At 46.2% G+C, this 20,438-nt stretch overlaps 1 protein-coding gene across 2 annotated transcripts in view; it reads left to right on the plus strand.

Moving 5' to 3' along the window:
* The window catches only part of PLXNA4 (plexin A4), a 408,463-nt gene that overhangs the window by 295,588 nt on the left and 92,437 nt on the right, over window positions 1-20,438 (plus strand). For both annotated transcript variants that reach the window (XM_072326423.1, XM_072326431.1), the window contains exons 6-9: window positions 7,806-7,929; window positions 11,120-11,273; window positions 13,549-13,648; window positions 15,363-15,477. In XM_072326423.1, the coding sequence (XP_072182524.1) occupies window positions 7,806-7,929; window positions 11,120-11,273; window positions 13,549-13,648; window positions 15,363-15,477 (493 nt within the window). The remainder of the gene's footprint in view (window positions 1-7,805; window positions 7,930-11,119; window positions 11,274-13,548; window positions 13,649-15,362; window positions 15,478-20,438) is intronic.

Consider the following 20,438-nt stretch of genomic DNA (forward strand, 5'->3'; position numbering starts at 1 on the left):
CAAAAGCTTCAAGTTTCCAGGGATTTGCATGTGAAATGCTCCTGTTCATCTCAGGCTTGAATGAGCCATCAAAATGCTCATCAGGAATCTCTCCTACAGGCACACACACACACACACACATGTGTACACACAAATCACTCAACTGTGGCTGCACCCCAGAGGCGTCTGAGAGCTGGTGTGGTCTTGGGGCCACCTCTGAACCAGTGACTTTTGTTCACAGGCTGGGGACTGCGGAGCACGTTGTGCTCTGTTGACCAACCCAAGGACCCCCCAGGCAAGATTAACGTGGATAAGATAATCTCCATCTTTGGAAATTTGGGGAGGGGAAGGAGAAACATTAGTAAATCCCCCAAAAGCGAAAGGGGGAGGGATGCTGGTTATTGAGTTCATGGCTTTGTAGGGTGGGAAGTGAAGGAGCAAATCCCTTGCATCCACACCCCTTGGGGCACCCGGGGTGGGCTTATTCAATTGCTGTGATAGAGGGAGGAGCCCACCTGGGGACAGAGATAACGGGCGGGTGGTGGAATTGCCGTTCTGCAGCATAAGCCGGGCGAGTTATCAGGGCAGAAACTCGGCATCTATTACCATGCATTAGAATAGATTAGCAGGCAGAGCAATTAGCATCCTCACTCTATCTGGCCAAGTGACAGGCGGGTAGGAGGCGTGTGGGTAAGAGTCAGCTTTGGCACGGAGGCCAAACTGCTGCCCAAGGACGGAGGGGACTTCTGGTCTTTTGCTCCAGGGCTGTCCCTGCTGGGCTGTAAGCCAGACAGCAAAAGGAGCAGGGTTGAAAGTGAAGCTTTGTTGTTGGTCTGAAACTTTTTTTGTGGTTCATAGTCTCTGGAAAACTGTCCAGGGAAGATGCAGAGCCCTGAAGGGCAGATTTCAGCTTCATGACTGTAGTTGCCTTCTTAGTTCTTCTTATGCAGGTCTCTTTCTGAGAGTCCGTAACCCTCTTGGGGCTTCAAACATATGATTAAAAACACAATGACAACAACAACACTGCTTTGGCTTTTCCAGGCCGCCTCCAATCCTTTCTCCCCTCTTCACCCATACTCATCCTTGATGCCCAAAAAGCATCTTGGAGAACATAGTCTGTTGGTGATTATAAGGCCAGAGCATGCAACAAGGGTCCAATTCCTTCCTCAGTCTTCTAAATCAAGTAATCCTTCTGTGGCTCATTTCTACATCCAAGAAATTAGAGCAGTAGCCTTACTCCTGCTCTGTTGTACTTTCCAGGGATGTATCAGACCATGTCCAAGCTGAGCTGAGCTCAGCAGGACCCTGGATGCAGATGAATTTGCTGCTAAAGCTTCCTTTCTTCTCACTGCCAGGACAGGTTTCCTAGGGATGATTCTTTCCATGATTTCAGCTCTGTTTTATCCTTCTTTTCCTGCAGCATATCCTGTCTTTTTTTTGTCCCAAATGGCGTATCCAGAGCAATTGATAACATTTAACTCTTTTATGCTGGGGAGAGATGAATTTCTGCTATCCTCTAGCAGGGATGTAGGGCAACCCAGAGGCCAGAAAGAATACATAGGGAGGGGATGACTGTTCACCACATCACCACATAAAGTTTAAGGTCATTTATGTCTGTGTTTCGACATTTATGGCATTCCTATTCTTAGGACCCCGAGGGAACCTGGAAATGTCAAAACATTGCTAAAACTGACCTTAAACTTTACATGTTAGTGGGACTGAATCTCCATCCTTTTCTCAACTCCAACCAGAAAATTGCTTTGGCTCCAGCAAAGGGAAAGGCAAATTTCAGCTTCTCCCTCCTTCCCCAGCTCCGCTTCCCTCTTGTGATAAAGTGATCCCAAGAAACACTGAGCCAACTCTACATGTTGGTTAGATTTCCACTAAAACATGTATTACCTCCAAAGGTCTCTTTAATTGTTCTGTTCCTGTCTCATCCTTCTTTCCAGTGGGGAAAACAAAAACCTTTCCCCTAATGAAAATGAAGCTGTCATACTGCATTCTATCCTGGAACAAGGAGACTGATAAGCTTGATTCTGACCACAATATAAACGGAATAACCCGAATCACTTCAGCTTCACGTTTCTCTGCTTCCTGCAGCCTCCTAACCCCAGCACTGGCTGCAAATACCATTGGGGAGACTTTGCACTTGGCTTCCACTGAGCTCCCTCTGCTGACCACCTCGTAAAAGGCATCACAGACCTGAGTCCATCTCCTGGCTCCACACAGCAGCACCCAAAGCTCAAACTGTTTGTCTGAAGACATCTCTGGATGCCCTTTAGCAGCTTTATGTCCTGTTTATGTTATGGCATCCAAATGTGCACCCAGTGCTCAAAGTGAGGCCACACCAGTGCAGAGCAGACCTTACCTTGCAGCGTTGAGCCTGCTGCATGCCTGGGTACATGACCTTCTGCCACAGGCTGCCTGTTTTAGTGCAGAGAGAGGAAAATATGAGGTGATGCGGTGATGCTAAAAGTCTCCTCACTGCCCTCCAGGCTGTGCAGAGTGTTCAACACATGTCAGGCCAAAAATATCTGCCTTGTACAAGATTGCAGGCTTGGAGAAAAAGAGATCCTTTCTGTTATCTCATTTCGGAGGAGGTGCCTCTTCTCCTGTGGAGCAAAGAGAGCTGTTAATGGGCCATACCTGCTCCCCTTGATTTCACGTTCCCAGTTTCTTGGTCTGTGCTGAACTTGGTCTGTGGAAGTTTCTATATTTCAACCCTTTCCAGTGACTTACAGGTACGTTAAAGGCCATCTTGTTCAGCTCCTCTGCAATGAATAGGGACACTTGCAGCTAAATCAGATGCTCAGAACCCTGTCCAACCTTTCCTTGAATGTTTCCAGGGATGGGGCATCCACCACCTCTCAGGACAACACGTCTCAGTACCTCACCACTCTTACTGTAAAAAAAAATCCCTTATATCCATTTTAAATCTCCTATATTTTCTTAGTGCACCTGGTAAGGAGACCACTTGTGATAGTAGAAGGGGTCAGAGTGCTTGTGGCTATGTCTGCAGGGGTCTTCACATTGGACGAGCACACTTGTGTCCTTGTGAAGAGTGTTGGATGTGCGCAAAGATTGGGATAGGGAATTGCTGAAGGGAGGCAAATGGGGATGGCAATGTGGAGCCTGTGCCCCAGTAAGCTGTCCCATCCTGTCCCTATAGCCGGTCCTAGCTGGTGTGAATGGGATCTGCATTGGCATCTGGATGTCACCTACCTCTGTTGAGGTCACCAGCACTAAGTGGGGGAAGGTGTAAGGAAGGGCTGTGTGTGATTATTCTGTCCAAGGGTGAATGAATTTGTCCCCTAAAGGAAATGTCACTGTCTGGAATCAGAAAGGAAAGCTGAAATGTCAAAACCTTTTGCAAAACAGCGATGCCCACAAATTACCTGTTCAGAGGTGATAGCAAGGTGTCATTTAGGTCAGCTGGGCAAATACAAACCACTGTACTCTTAATGCTGTTACCCCACCCTTGGCATCAAGCACAGATGCTTTTTCCCTGCAAAGTCCACCTCCCCGGCCACATTTCTGACTGCACTATTTCCTCCTCCCAGTCACAAAGAAAGAAAAAGAGAGAGAAAGCAGGGAAAAAAAACAACAACAAAAAAAGCAACAACACACCTTATGGAAGCTTCCTCCTTGGCTTTCTCCTCCCAGGACTATCTATCTCTGTCTATTTTGTCCACTCAGGGTGTCAATTAGTTTGGTCTCCAGCAGGGCCCACCAGATCCGACTGATGCTGTGAATTAGCAGAACAACTCCCCCTCCTCGCCTCAAGGATTTGTGGCCCCAGGACACAACGCAGCACCGGCACCGAGCAGCTGAGCACTGTTCATCCCATAAGCCCAAATGAGAAGAGAAACTCACTGCATGATCTTAGTAGGGTTTTATATGTTGCAGAAAATAATGACCACCAGAGAGGCTAGCGGTAAGGGCCAAACTGAACCTGAACTGAAGTCTTCATGGCATCCTCAAGAAACCTGGGATTTGCTTGGCTGTCTGACATGTATGCGTCTATACTTCCCTTTCCTGTCTCTGAATGGGAATGTTTCAACCTCACAGAGGTGCTGTGAAGATTAATTAGCTCCAGGCAAGGCCCTCTGAGATCCTCGGATGAGAGATGCTACAGGAGTATTCATTTAACATTATTAAAATGATTGGTTAGCGGATAGTGAGCAAAGGGTTGGTGTTAGCGGTATTTACTCTTCATGGGAGATGAGGAGGAAATAATACTCCTCATGGTTCAGTGGTAGAACCAGTTTCTTAGCGTTGGCACTAATGGTTTAGGCAGTGGCAGGACACTTGCAATTGTTAAAGATGCAGCTGATAGCAGGTGTTATTAAGATATACAGAGAAGTGTCATGTCTATGCCATAATCTTATGCAAATAAGCTCAGGAATGGAATATGCTCTTTTAGGTGTCTTAAGTGTAATGTGATGCTACTGGGTGAGAGTTATGCACCAGCTAATTATAGCATGAATAGCACTGAATTAGGTTGTATGGCAGTGGAAAATGATCTCAGCGTATTGACAGAGCCAGCACATTGGAGTTACTGATATTTTATTAAAGAGAAGCAATTATTGGCAGTACAAGACATTTTTTGGCAGAAGCTGCAATAGAGAGGGCAACAGATAGAGCAGTTGAGAGCACTGTTCTCTTCTTGGGCTACAGTGGCCCCTTGGGGGTTGCTGCCTTCAGTGGCCAGGTGCTTTGCTTCGTTTGCTTTGGTTTCTCATCTGACACCATTGGGGGATTTAAGAGATCAGTGTCAGAGGACAATCATTTCCTCTGCACATGCTGGAACAATTTTCCCTGCTGTTTTCCTTGACTCTTGTGGGAGAGCGTGATGTTAACAAAGAAGGGGATGGACAGTTTGGCAGGGTGTGTGGTGATAGGACAAAGGGAAGTGGTTTCAAACTAAAAGAGAGGAGATTTAGAATGGACGTAAAAAATGATGTTTATGATAAGGGTGGTGAGGCACTGGAACAGGTTGCCCAGATATGTGGTGGATGCTCTGTCTTTGGACATGCTCAAGGTCAGGCTGGACAGGTCTCTGAGCACCTGATTGAGCTGTAGTGACCCCTTTTATTGCAGGGAGTTGGACTAGGTGACCTTTAAAGGTCCCTTCCAACTCAAATGATTCCATGATTTATGGCAGTGCAGAAGAAGTTAGGAGAGAAAGGTTGCTTTATGCCTTTTGCTGCCCCAGCTTAGAATTGATGAGGTGGTTCGGGAAAGGGGAGATGGGTGTAACCATGTGCAAAGGACTCTGGAGAAGAGCCTCAGTCACTTTTCCCTGCATGCTCTGAGCCGCAGAACCCACGGTCAGGTGGCATTATGCCTACAGTTTTGATCTAGGCAGCAGCTGGAGTCAGTTACCTGCTTATAGAGCATCCATGGTGCTTGTTTGAAGGTTTGAACCCCATCGGTTATCGAGAGCCAGGCTTGGTTTGGCTCTGTGTGGCAGAGCTCCCTCGTCGCCACATTTGGGCATCAGGCACAGCCAGGTGTTCGGGGTGTTTTTTTTCCTTCTCTCTTCTGTTTTAAACTGAGAAATTTCATTGGAAAAGTCAGACAGTTAAAAGTCAAATGTTACGAAGTGGCAGAACTGAGGTCACCCATGGAAAAGAAGAAATAATAATGTGTGATCCTGTAATTAAAGTCTGGCTTGCAGAGTGTCAGCGCAGGGAGCAGATTTAAGAATGCAGAAGCTACTCTCAATCTGCCAGAACCTAATTCCTGAGAGCCTGACACTGCAACCTTATCTTCATGCTAAAACCAGGCTTAGTTTGAGGCAGTTTCTCATCATTTCATTATTTGGACTGTAATACACCTTTCAGCAGATGTCAAGGCTGTAAGATGCATCAGTCTGAGTGAGGCTTTGGTCTGAAGAGTTTCATCTCCTTAATGTCTGTGAGCAATAAACAGCAGGATAAAGTCATGATTGGTCTTGATAAGGTCTTTGAGAGACTTCGTTTAGTGGGCATGGTGGTGATGGTTGGACTTGATCATCTTAGTGGTCTTTTCCAACCTTAATGATTCTATAATGATTGTATTGGAGCTCCACGGTGGGGCTGGGAAGACAAACCAGGCTCCTTGGAGTTTGACCTGGTCCAATGTGTTGTCCTCCTGTGCAAAGATGCTGCTGCACTCAAAGTGCTCATTTACTTCCAGAAAATCCAGATGTTTCTGTCACACTGCAGGTTGGGAGAGAATAAATGGGAGGGAATTGGGCTTCTTGGAGACTTTAGGCTCTTGTGCTTTGACACCGAACCCCAAACGAGTTTCCATCTGAGCTATTCTCAGGAGGTTTCCTACGCCCCACAGAGCTTTAATGGCATTGCTGGGCCTATTTGTTTTACACAAGTGCTTACCAAATTCTCAGGTCAGCATTTTGCTGTGGCTTTCATTCCACAATAGGGGACTTACAGCAGTTAATCGCCTACCCATCCATCCCTCTGTGCATTTAAAACTCCTGATCCAGCATGCGGCAGCACTAAAGGACACTTAATGGGATGAATGCTCACAGGGAGCTGCAATGCTGCCTCTTACTCTCTTATATCTGCAAAGCAAACCAAGAGCCTGCTGAGAACGGCAGAGGTCTCTATGATTCCTGCCACTGGAAACACACAACTTTACCATAAAGATGGAGCAATATGAGTTTTAAATTGAGGCATTCATTTTATCTAGTGTCAGTTGCTGGACAGAAGCTAATCCTTAAAGTTTAAGGCCAGAGTCCAAGCTTTGTAACATTCAGACTCTGCCATGTGCTGGGTTTGTTTCCCATGTGTTGCCTTAGATTCCTGACTGCAAATCCCTGTGCATAGAGGTGCAACCTCTGCTCCAGGGTAGAAAGCACGGTGAGGGGTGATCTTGTAGCTAATCTTCCACCAAATCCTCTGTGCTTGCAACTAAGACTCCAAAGTCTGAGAGTGGGTGAATAATTTAACATCCACACTTAGTCTTTATAGCTGATTTTAATGGGGGGTAATAGCACTGCTAATAACGAAATCTATTGCAGACACCCTGTGCAAGTCCATAACATTAGTTTAATGGCAAAAGGTAATTGGCATGCAGTTGGAGCTGTCCTTTTATATTAACCCTGTGGATTTCTAGGCAGATGTCCTCCTTGAAGCGATGGCCTTGGCAGTGCATGTTGTGTGCAATGCAGATGTATTTTCCTCCAAGTGAATGCAAACATGGATTGAGGTGGGACACACCGCTGCCAGTTCTCGTTACTGCCTTGTGTCCATTCCTGGCAGAAAAGATGAGAGACAGTGACTGTGCTGTCAGCACTCATGGCAAAGAATGAGCAATTTTAGGGACTTCTGCTGAAGTGCCACGCTCCCATCTCATTGCCATTCACTGGGAGCACCTAACTGAGGGATGGGGCTTTTACCCACACCCTTCCTACTGTCATGGTGTCCTTACCACAGCCTGCTGAGATACACCATGGCTTCTAGAATCATAAAATCATAGAATCGTTGAATGGCTTGTGTTGAAAGGGACCTCAAAGATCATCTAGTTCCAACCTCATCTGGTTGCCAACCAATGAATCAAGCAGCAGATCAGGTTGCACAGGGCCCTATCCAACCTGGGTTTGAATACCTCCAGGGAGGACACATCCACACCATCTCTGAGCAGCCTGTTCCAGCATTCAAGTCATAGTGCTCCAGGATGATTTTAAAGGTTTGCCAACCATTGCAGTCCTAAAGGGCAAAGTGTTGACTTTCCATGTGAAACAATTGCTTCTCCCATGTTCTCACTGTCCCAGCCTGACTTCATGTTAACCCTGTCCATCTCTCTTCCTGTTTGCTCAGGTGCACGAGGAAGGAGAGGTGTGAGCGCTCCAGCGAGCCTCGGAGATTCGCCTCGGAGATGAAGCAGTGTGTCCGGCTTACTGTGCATCCCAACAACATCTCTGTCTCCCAGTACAATGTATTGGTAAGGAATGTTGTCATTATCCCCTTCAGGTTTAATGTGCTCATACAGTCTGATAGACCCAGATACATGCAATCAGGATTCAGCAGGATTGGGAAGGGCTGGCATCATGATGCAGAGGTGCTCCAGAGTCCATTAAGTTCCCCAGTGTCTTGCTTGGCACAGTGAAAGATCCACCATGGGAGGGCATTCAGTCCCTGGTTATCCTGGCTAGAAGTGTGGATAGAGACTTCACTGTTTGTTGTGAGGAGCTGAGGGCAGGTGTGATGGGACTACATGTCCCACAAGTAGCACACAGTGAGGTTGTCTACTTCCTTGGGAGAGGGATTTGTGAATGACTGGGAATGCAGCTTAAGCAAGGGACACTGTCACAGTTAGAACTGACCTTCTAGAAAGAGGACAAGTGAGGACTGTCGTGAATTATTTCAGTAAACTTCAAGTCTGCCAAGTCATTTGAGCAAGCATAATTAGCGCATATGACTTTCCTCAGCACAAAGTTTAGCCTTGATGCCCTAGAGCTACTGAAGACAGCAGCCAATGTAGCCACTCAGTGAGTGCTGGCAGAGAAGTAGGTCCTGATCTTTATCTGGACGTAAAGCAAAAAATCTCTGTGGAAGTTCAGACTAGCTTGTTGTTTCCCTCTTGACTCATAACAGCAGCACCTTACATGGTGAATTCCCAGTATTCTCCAAAAAGGAGAAAAGATCCATTTTATCCAGGTTATCAGGGCTCTGTCCTTTTGAGTGTACTAGTTTGGGCTGGAACTGAAGTGATAATCGTAGACCAAGAGCTCCATGGCTGGCTAAGCTGTTGACTAGTCCCATGCTCTGCAAGGACTGCATGGTGTTGCTGAAGGTGCAGCTGCCAGATATCTTCTTGGTGATAGTTTTTGGAGTACTAGGGTTTCTACAGTGATAATGAAATCAGCCTTTCAAAGCCTGCATGTCCATTCATTACTGCTTTGTTTCAGCCTCTTAACTTTGCTATGACTTTACTTTCCGAGGCTTCAAACAAAATTGATCTGAGACATCTTAAGTCCTTTGTTCTTCTGGGAGTTCAAGGTTCCTTTTTCTTATTCTCTCAGTAGTTTTTGAATTCTTTTATGTTGGGATAAATCCTGGGGGACTGGCTGGCTCAGGGTGATTGAAATTGATCACAGAATAAAAGACTTTTGCCTGTGGATTACTCTGGCAGGGCAATTCAACACCAAGCTTCTGACATCAGTTACCATTGTCTAACTGTTGCCCATTTATCTGGGCAACGCTGCTACGGGAGTCTCATCCCAGACCTGTTTAGACTGGTGTCCCAGTTCATCCACCATCACCGCAGATAATCTCTTGGCAAACACAGAGAGGAACACTAACAGATGAATTGGTGGTGTCCTTACTGAGTCTCACTTGGGCAAAGGGATGATATTGTGCTCTTGCCCACAGAGGCAGAGAAGGTATATATGCAGCCAGCCAATCTTTTACTCATTATCAGAGACTTGCAGAGTTTTATCTGAGTGTGTTTCAGTGGGGATCAATGAGAAGAGAGATTTGTTGGAGTGAAATCCGTCTTCTTCCCTCATTGCAGAAGCTCCAGAAAAGGCCTGAAGGATGTAGGACTTAGTGTTTGTTCCAGGAGAACCTTGGCTCATGAGGTTTATGGCCAAGCACTACTGCTCTACCCATTGCCATCATCTTCTCCATGACGCATCTTTATTCTGCGTCTTCTGCGCTCAAAGAACAATATTAATTAAGCAGAAGTTTTCTCCATCTCTAACAGTATGTAGATGAGGAGGTAGAATGGATTTAGATTGATTGATAAATCTATCAGACTCCCATACATTTTTCCTAATCCCCATCCAAGACATTATTTACTTTCCCACTGCCATTCCCATCGCTACAAAATAAACGTGTTTCACAAAGGCTTTACGTTATGCAGAGCAAAGGCACGTCTTTGGCTTTTCTATCTTATGGCGCCTAGCATTAAGGGGTAGCCCCAAAACTTCTCTTAGTGAAGAAAACACAATGTGGAGAAGCAGTAAGCAAAAGCAATATCATCCTCTCCTGCTTTATCACCTGGACTGACCTGACCTCCTCTGTTCTTTGTACTGGTAGCAAAAACACTTCAGCATGCATTTGTGTCTCCTTTCAGTGGCTGTCACCACAGATGGGGCCTCAGCTTGTTCACAGAGGAGGCAAGTGTGGAGAGAGTACTTGCATTTGTGCCTGCCTCAAGTGTCTGACTTCAGTGGTTGGCCACAATAGCTCTAAATCTATAGTAGCTCATTAGCAGGTGATAAAAGTACCCTGATGTGCTTCTCTGCCTTTGGACATGGCATGTCTGTGATCCAAGGGTGGGTTGGGCAAGACACTCGGTGATGGACAGCAGAGGAACCTTAGCTGACCTGAGAAAGTGGCAGCACGAGGGTCCTTCTCTAGAGGAGAAAAGCAGCCACGTGCTTCTTTCCTTTCATGACCACGGGTAATGACATAGCAAAGCCAGTGGGTGCACGTGATTAACATGGGCAGTTCTTCCTTCACAGCTTTGTTTATGCATAGCTCCCAAATACAGCATGCTCCTAAGGCCATCTTTGGTGGGATGGGCAGGAGAAATTTGTTGTTCCTCTAGGGAAAGAGGTTTTTTGTGCTGAACTGAAGCCTGTAACTAGACTCTCCTTACGCAGGAACTTGGTGACAGAGCGCTCCCCCATCTGCTGATGCTAGGAGAGCAGGCCGTAGAGAGTTAGACTGGAGCATTACAGTTTCTCTGTAGTCTACAGAGTGCCTCTTGTGAGTAGTAGTCACCTTCCTCAGAAACCGCGTGCCTTGGGGCCACCAAAGCCCTGATTCTTCACAGCCGGCTCCAAAGACTCCCTGTTTAACCTTACACTTGCATGACAGATAGAGAGCACTCCCTCCCCTCCACTGACCCAGCAGCACTGGGATGCAGTGCAGTTGTCCCTGCATAGCCACGTACCACTTGTGTTGGCATCGGCATCTCATCCCCTTCCCCCTCCACACACACATCCCTCTCCTGAATCGCTGCTTTCTGTTGAAGGAGGATGCTCTCTCTAGCAAGAGGCTCTTTGTCCAACCTCTCCAGTGTAATTCTCTTCTGCTGGCCCAGCTCTGTTGTTCAGCTCAGTATTTTCTCTCTCTCTCTCTCTTTTTTTTCCCTATCTCTTCTTCCCTCCCTCCACTTGCAGCTGGTCTTGGAGACCTACAATGTCCCTGAGCTGTCAGCAGGAGTCAACTGCACCTTCGAGGACCTGTCAGAGATGGATGGCTTGGTAGTGGGCAGTCAGATCCAATGCATCTCACCAGCTGCCAAAGAGGTGCCCCAGATCATCACAGAGAATGGTGAGTACCACACAACTCTAAGTTCTTCCTCCTTTCCTCATCCCTTATCTTTATGTCTTTCATCTTGCTTGTTCTCCAAGATTTTGGCACATGGGAGCCTGAGAACAGGTGATGCAAAGCACAGGGATAAGGGTTATGCTTCCAGTGATTGCTACAGCTGCAGCATGAGTGAACTGAACGTGTAAGTTTATGTGTGCAAGCGCTGAACTACAATATCAGTACCTGCATTTAGGTGCCTATGTGCATGGTAGTACGTGTCTTCAGACTGCCACCGAGTGGTAGTTGCCTATATCTAGCAAAGACAAGAGTCAGATGAAGGATCTTCACTTGCTTATTGCCCAGGCTGGTGTGGTACATCCCAAGTAATAAGATTGGACATGCTCTCAACACATCCCATCCCAGCAGCAAGAATATCCTGCAGACCTGCATAGTCCTTTCTACAGTTTTATCCTGTTTGTCTTACCTTTAGACCTGCATGTTCAGTTGCTGTCTGTGTCACTGGCCATTTTTTGCTCCTGTGCTCATGCTCATGCTCATGTTTGTTGCTGGCTCCATCCCAGAATGATTCAGTGCAGAACTACCTTGTCTCCCAGGATGGGCTCCTTATTCCCAGCTTCATGCTCTTTTCAGCTTTCCCTTTTCTAATGCCTTTCTTGGTACTTTCAAGAGCACCTGTGGCTCTTGCAGAGATTTGCTAGAAAAACCTCAATTCTATTGATCACCTCATGAAGTGCAGAGAGGATGTAGCCATTATACTCCTTGGCTTCTTGTGAAATATTACTGGAAAGCCTCCAGGGATCCCTTCAGGCCATAGAAATGAAGTTGCACAAGCTGTCACCATCACCTCCCCCTGCTCTCCCCAAGCTATGCACAGCTGCATGCGCTCTCCACTGCCGTTCCAAAAGAAGCCCCCAAAGGGCTGTTCCCATTTTCAGGTCCCACTGAATCATCAACTATGTTTGCTTACCAAGATAGCTGCCAGGAACTATTTCCTTGATACGGACATCTGTCTCAGGCCAGGCCACAATCAACAAGCAAGCAAAAATAGCAATGGAAGCTCAAGGCAGAACAAGAGAGAGATTTATGTGAAGTGTGGTTTGCAGAGGTGCTGAGCACCTGCAGCTTGTATCAGCTTCAGCAGCTGGTGCTCTGTACCTCTGCAAAGGCCACGTCCTCCATGCGTAGGGCCAGAAACTGGATTTGAACCAAAGGATGTGTGGCTCTGCAGAACATCTGATCCCTGGAGCCATCATCCAGTCCTCACATCCTGTTTTTAAAATACATGCAAGACACTGGCAAAGTTGTTAAATACGAAGTGGTTAACAGAGCTGTCAAAGCCGACGGCAGCAGATGGGCAGAAGAGTCGAGCACCGGCAGCAAAACGTGCTTAGCGAAGTGTGTGGTTTGTGTGTGTGTACGTGGTATGTATGTGTGTATGCCTGTAGGTGGATGAGCCGAGATGACTTGTCGAGTTTGCTTTAGCCTGATTGATTAATGAATCTTTCAGGTGAGAAGGAAAATAATAGAGGTGAAAGGGCCAGCCAAGCCAAAGTCTTGAATTAAACATGGGTCCCTTCCCCACCAAATGACTGCAATTACTGTACCCAGTCATTTCCCACAGGCGATGAGTTTTGAATGGGGACTTTGGTAGCACTTGACTGCTTGGCTTGGGAGCAGTGTGGAAGGGGAGCTAGTATCTAGAAGCTGAGGCTCAAGCTTTGCTGCTGGTGGGTCTGCTGTGGAAATGGATTGGCGCTTCCAGAAGAATACAAAGGCTTGTGGATGTCTCTCCCATATTAAGATGAGTGGTTTGTAGCCAAAGACTGGGGTGTATGGACATCATTGGGGTGAATTACATGGAACCCCTACTCTGTCCTGGGTATTGGGCTATATTCAGAGATGATAAATAATGATGGTGAAAAGAAGATAAACCTAATCTCCCATAGGCCCTTTCCTTTGGTGGACTTAAATGAACCTACAGTAATGAAGAGCCTTATAGGCAGTGCTCCATTTGAATGAGCCCCTTATGCCAGTCATCTCCATCTACTCTTTGTGCTTAGCTTTCCTACTTGCTTACGTCATTTACCACAGTTTTGAAATCAGAGATTTGTTTCCTAAACCTGTCGCTATCATCCAGCACAGACACTTTCTTCACCCATTGAAGATAAACTAACTCACGTACTCTGGACCAGCTTCTGGTTCAGACTGGTGGCATGGCCAACAGGGCTTAACTGTGTTAATACAGTTACAAACTGATTTACATATTTCTTCCTAGGAGACCATCACATAGTCCAGCTCCAGCTCAAGTCCAAGGAAACGGGTATGACCTTTGCCAGCACCAGCTTCGTCTTCTACAACTGCAGTGTCCACAATTCGTACGTCAAGTTCCTTTGATACCTGTTTTCTATCCCAACCCTGGATCTGCCACAGAACCCAGTGAGGCGTGTATCCCTCAGGAGTTTGGTCAGGTGTGGAGGAGAGCAGCAGTCAGAATTACATCAGTAATGGTCAGCATAATGCTGTCTCTCCTGGGAAGACCAGGGCTGGCATAGTGAACATTTGTTCCACTTACGATCCTCCTATGGAGAAGGGCATTGCCTTGAGTAATGATACATCATCACACGTTCATCAGAGAAAGGGGGATCAGTGGGAGTTTGCATTGAGGCAAGTCAAAAGAAAACCGTGACTTCAGCAAAGGGCCCCTTTGCCTTCCTAGTAAGCAGTTGTTTGTGGATAGTTGGATTCTGCCCACATATACTCACCTCCAGCCCTTATCCATATCAGTCCCAACACAGAGTCCTGCTCCAGTGGTTAGCATAGGTTTAAGACCTCAAATCTGGAAAGATGGGAGTTGTGGGTTCACATGTGATGTGCCCAGCTGATTTCTTCGAATCCATCTTCTCTGTCTTGCAAGTTCTTTTTCTGCCCTGCATCACATTATCATGGGATTTAGCTGGTACGCAGCAGCTGCCCCAACAGAGTAAGACTGCCAAAGCAGGATGATGTTCTTCCAGAACGTTGATCCACCCCTGAGCAAGACTGAGCAGCTCTGTCACCACCACTGAGCCATCAGAAGTGCCAAAAGCAGATAATTACTGCGGCTCAGCAATTCACAAGCAAAGGCAAATCCTATTTCCATGTTCCTGCTGCTTTGACAAACAGTGTCAGAAAGCAAGTGTTGGGGGGGAGAGGAGGAGAGATGGTGGTGTTAAATATTTATGGCATGTTTTGGTTCCTTACTTGACAAACTATAATACACTATCCATTTTTAATTTGATGTATCAGAGCAAGCACTTGTTACCAATTTGAAGCACAGCTCGCTGTACCAGAGCTGAAAGTGGATTGAAGTTGAACGAGATTTCACAGAAAGACAGGACTGAGAGTGTGTGTCTGCCTGCTGCACTCAGCCAAGCTATCCTAGAGGCAATTTTTTTCCACTCCTGCCCATTAAAAACCCAGTGGCACATACAGGCCAAGAAAATTTCCCTCCAAATCCCCTTCAGGTATTTCAGAGACTTCAGCAGCATGAAGATCTCTGACAGTGAGCAACCAGCAGTTGTTACCCATCCAGTGCTTGTTTTGTGTAAACAATTTGTTATGGCTCAGTGTGGTTCCTGGTGGACAGGCATCACATCAAATGCATAAAAAAAATGTGATGTAGTGCTGTAAAACAGTCTTGAAAAAGTGTTTGCAGCTCATACACTATGGGGACTATGGGATGTAGGAGAGCAAATGCTTGCAAGATGGCGGGGATGGCTCTGTCCTGTACTCTGCATAGGTGACTTCATAAATACACCTCCTGCTTCCCAAAAAACTGCTAGGCTTTTCTGTCTCTGCTGAGACAAGGAAGAGTGCAGCCAAAATATGCACAGGATCCCCATCACTCTGGGCACAAATCACAACGATAAGCCTGTGGGACAGCATATCCTGCTTGATCCTTAGCTTGATGCATGCCACTTTCTGGTTGGCCTCTGCATAACATTTGAGGGGGAAGGATAAGCCAGGTGGAACACTCTCAACCTCCTGGTCTGTCCTGTTTGTTGAAGAGGCCAGGCTGGCCAAGTGACTGCTTTTTCCCTCCATCTCCAGGTGTCTGTCATGCGTGGAGAGCCCTTACAGGTGCCATTGGTGCAAGTACCGCCACGTCTGCACTCATGACCCCAGCACCTGCTCCTTCCAGGAGGGACGAGTCAAGCTGCCTGAGGTATGTAGGGGCACATACTGTGTGTGGGGGCTTCTCAGAGATCATGAGATGATGTAGTCTTTTTGTTTGGCTCAGACCAACAGACCGTGAAGCCTTCTCCAGCTCCAATCCCACCCTCTCCCTGTTTGGTTTGCCCTTCACAAAACACTTTTCCCTCTACACCTCCTCTTCTTCATACTGAAGCTCATCTGAAAGATGGTGCTCATCCCCAGAGTGTTGGCACATCATGCAGAGAAGCTCTGTCCAATGACACAGCTGTGTGTCAACAGCAGAGTGCTGGTACCTACAAGCTTTGCTGACTGCCATCATATACTGGATCATGGTCCTTGCCAAGATATAGCCAATATCTGTGTGCTGCTGGGACTAGGAGGGGTTGGTGGTGGCCTCCATCCAAAAATAAGGCAAACCTATACAGAGTGTGCTACCTTAGGAAGCTATCACATCTACCAGCAATGGATGGCAAGTTCCTGCCTGGAAACAAGAGGAAATGTTACTCATGCATTTCTACCCAGAGAGAAGAAGAGGATGCTGCCTCTAAGCAAATCTCCCAGCTACTGAGATCTGAGGAGTATTTAGAACTATGAAAACAGTGGCAGCATAATTCAGCACTTTGTGGATGTTGGTGGCTTTGTGTGTTTGGTGCCTAATGGCCAGTACACCAAATTGCTTCCAGCAGAGACCAGGGAATGCCTCATTGCCAGTCTCTGAGCTAGAGCTGAACTGGACCTTGGGGCTTAATACAGAGCTGGCTGCTGCACTGCAAGTGCTGTCTGGCTGTATTGTAACTAATGAGCACTTGCAGACAAGTGGAGCTCAGGAGAATACAAATAGGAAGCCACTTAATTACTTCCTGGTCAGGAACAGTCTGAAAGCATCCTGGCCTGTCTGGTAAATGACCTGAGATGGCTCGTTGTGTGCCTGGCCCAAGGGACCAGTACCCATTAAAAGATCTGATATCCGCTGAACCACTGGGCACAAAGACAGCTGCTGAAACCTCCATCAACGTGTGCCGTATTTGGAGGCTGAAATCCACGCTTCTCCCTGCATTGCTTGGTGGGTCTTGTGGTTTTAAAATATTCCATTTCCTATCTCCTAGCCTGTGCCCCAGGCAACCCAGTTTGTTGGACTGAAGGACGTGCTTGTAATGGTTTCACACTCCTATGGCATCCCCTGTCCCCTCCTACTACTCCCTTAACATATGTGCTGGTTGAGATGTCCCGGAGCAGACATCCTGAACTGTACGGGCATTGGGACAAGTCATAAATATTCACGAGCAGGGAGGTTGCCAGTTCTTTGTCTACCAGGATTCAGCATTTGCTGTTAACCTGCTGAAAAACTCACTGAGAGTTTAGAGGGTGGATATTTGATACCCTCAGCTTGGGGTGAAGTGGCGCAGAAGGCAGCCAAGGGTTCAGCCCTATTCCAACCAGATGGAATCTATTACCTTGCATACCTCTCTCTGGTGACCAGCAATAAAACCCACAGGAATGGCATGAAACTGTGACCAGGGGAGCTCAGTTTGGATATGAGGAAAATGTTCTTTAATGAGATGTATGTTTGTTGGGTATTGAAAGAGTCTCCCCAAGGAGGTGGTCACAGTACTGAACTTGCTGGAGTTCAAGAAGCATTTGGACAGTGCTCTCAGCCAGGTGGTCTAATATTTGGGTGTCCTGCATGGAGACAAGAGTTGGACTTGATGATCCTTATGAATCTCTTCCAACTCAGGATATTCTGTAATTCTGTGAAGCCTTTGGCAGAATTTGGTCAGTTTTGGTGGATGCAGTTCTCTGTATCTTCCACATCAGGAACTGAAGGTACCTCACCCTCTAGAGCAGATGGTATTTGCTGGGGCATCATCTATCTCCTCTGGCAGGTTTTGTGCACTAAGCACAAGGCTTATCTGCCCAGTTCTCATCTCTTCTCTCCTCCAACCTACAAGTCTCAGTGCATCTTCACCTGCCTCATCTTTCTTAGTATTTCTGACTCTTGTTTCCATCAGAAAGATCACGTGAAACTCTTCATCATCCCAATTCCATAGGGAGAGAATCATGTGGTTTTTACTCTATTCCCACTGAGATCTTGCTCTGAAGAACTGGAGAGGAGGCAGTTGACTCACTGTCTTCTCTAGACCTCCACATTTGAGCACGCATTTCCCATCACTGTATGACCTCTCATTGGGCTTCTTTAAGGTGCCACCTTCAGATAAAGAGACAGTTCAAATCTGAGATGATTTGTCTGTTGGTTCTTCCTATCTTGTATCCCCTTTAATAGAGGTTTTCCTGCTGAGCTTCAAATACTCACACTCTGATCTTGCAAAGCATCAAGTAAGTGTACAGACCCTTAAAAGACAACTATTGATCTACAAGGAATGACAGCATCTTGACATACAAGTACATTACAGTGGTCATCACTAATGATGGTTCCAGCCCCTTTGGCTTCTGCAGCAAATCCACATCTGGGCACAAACCTCTTTCCCATGGGAGACATTTGGTTGTCAGCTGCTCAGTTCAGAGCTACTTTTGCTATCTGCTGCACAGATTAAACACTTCCCAGTACTGGAAAGAGTGGATAATATCTGCAAAAATAATGGGCTTGCAAAACTGAAGCTATCAGTGACAGCCTTCTTGCTTGGCAATGTGAGAAATGTCTTGTAGCTTTAGAGTCGTTCTCATTGCAGTCTCTTGAAGACAATAGAACAGGGGAAGGACAGCATCACCAATGCATCCTGACAAATGCATATTTGCCTCCTCTGCATGGCCAGACAGGTTTTGTCATATTACGCTTCAAACTTTATCAATTTACACTTCTGACAAACTACAAAATAAATGCTGTGTATGCGTCCCACGCTTCTCTTAAGAAGCCATCTTCTCACTGACTCATCTCCACCGAAATCTCCACTGTTTTTCACTTTCACCTTTAGTTCTTTCCTTTTCTGCCCTGTGCTGAGCTTATTCATTGAGTTCCCTGAACAGTAGAAACCGTTTGGTATCTTGAAGCCAAGCCTGGTTCTCCCTTGCTCTTTCAGACCTCCTCCCGCTTCCTGATGATAACCTAACATGACTTGTTAGGTTAACAGGGCTGAGGTGCACTTCCAGCCCTCCCAAAGCTGCCTTCAATGGAGCTCCCAACATGCCATCAGTGTGAGTGGGTCTATTTTTAATGGCTTTTCATAGAATCATAGAATTACCCAGGTTGGAAAAGACCTTGAAGATCATCAAGTCCAACCACAGCATCTCCATCTGCAGTGCTTCTTTTCGCTGCAAATACTTTGACTCTCTAAGGATGCAAAAAGGGTGTGCTCAGCACCATCTGGGTATGAGTGCCTCTTAAACCTGTAAGTCTTGAGGACGTACTGATAGAAAACCACTACAAGCGTGGGATGGTTGGACCGTCCCATTTGCAGTCCTTCCCTTAGACTACAGAGCAGATTAGCATGGCTGGCTTCCAGGATAGTATGGTCTGCTTGTCCATGAATCTCTCTGCCAAGCAAATAAATATTAGTGCTACTTTGTCACATGGATGAGGGCCAGAAACCCTCTGTAATCATCATTATTGGCATGCCAAGCCTACTCCTCTCCCTGACACTATGGTTTTCACTTTCCCTTTGCTGACACACCTACCTCTGGGTGATTTCTTTCTCTCTTTGCCTATACAGTATCTCACCCTTGAGTAGGTTGAGGCTTCCCACAGTTCAAATGGCCTGAGCTACAGATGGTCTGATTGGGCTGGTACCCATCATCCTGGGACCAGCAAGAAGCACAGTGAAGGGAGCCTCATGCCCTTCTGTACTTCTTACTCCACTATTTCCTTTACATACCTCATAAGAGTTTGGATTTCCACGGGTTCAGCCTTAATATCTTTCAAGTCTTCTTAATGTGCGTGGAAAAAAAACTTGATATTATCATTTTTATTTTTCTTTTCCTTGAAATATGAATTCTCAGTTAGTGCAGAACACTGACCCCGCTGGAGAACAGGAAGATGTTGGCCATTATCCATGCTGATCAGAAAGGAAAATGCAGTTTATCTCTGTATAGTTTGTGACCTGTCGTCCAGAGGGGCTTTTGAACCATACTGTGGACAGTCGTGATCAGCCAGTCCTAGGCTAGGACAAAGCAGCTGTCCTTCGATCACCCTGCAAAACCAAACCATAGGTGACAAATAGGATAAAGAGGCACATCCCACACTGTCTGCAAGGAGCCAGGATTTCATACCTGTCATTTGTTCAGTGCTCAGTGAATCAGCTCTGCCCATAATGGAGCTGAATCAACTGCTTTTGGTACCTTGGGAAAACCCGTGTTTGCTTCTGGTTAAGAACTCCAGCATGGTCATAAAGCAAGAGTATTTATGATTATGGTGCTGAACTCAATCAAATGGGGTTGACTATGTCTCTGGATGATTTGTGGCAGAAATACTACACCTTGAAGTATAATTTCCCTTTACAGCAGGTTTTTGAAAGCCAAGTGCACTCACTTGAAATATACCGAGTGAGTTCTTGCTTTATAAAAGGGAGCTGATATTATTGTTCTTGGAGGCAGGAAGGGAGTGAGGGATGAAAAAAAAAGACGTTTTAATACTTAAGTGATTTTTTTTTTATTTGTTTGTTGTTGGTTGGTTTTATTTTGTTTTGATTTCTTTTTCCTAAACAAAACGGGTAGTAAAGATGGAGAGAATCACAGCCTAGAGAGCGGATCAGGCTGTGTCTATATTTGTTTCTTGCACATTCTGTTTCCCCTTTTGACGTTAGTTGTTGACCATTGCAAAAGTCAGATCCAGCGTTGCACTGTGAAGCATTGCGATGCAGCCTAACGACCGATGAGATCAACCTTTCCTTATTGGCACAATCACAAAGTAAGAGCTCATTCATTCTCTCTAGTAAATGGAAAAGGCAGTCAATAAGTATTGGAGGTAAACTGAGGCACAGAGTATTAAGCCAATTGATATGAAGTGTGATAGGAACTCAT

This window comes from Excalfactoria chinensis, chromosome 1 (assembly GCF_039878825.1).
Source record: "Excalfactoria chinensis isolate bCotChi1 chromosome 1, bCotChi1.hap2, whole genome shotgun sequence".
In the NCBI taxonomy this organism is placed as follows: domain Eukaryota; kingdom Metazoa; phylum Chordata; class Aves; order Galliformes; family Phasianidae; genus Excalfactoria; species Excalfactoria chinensis.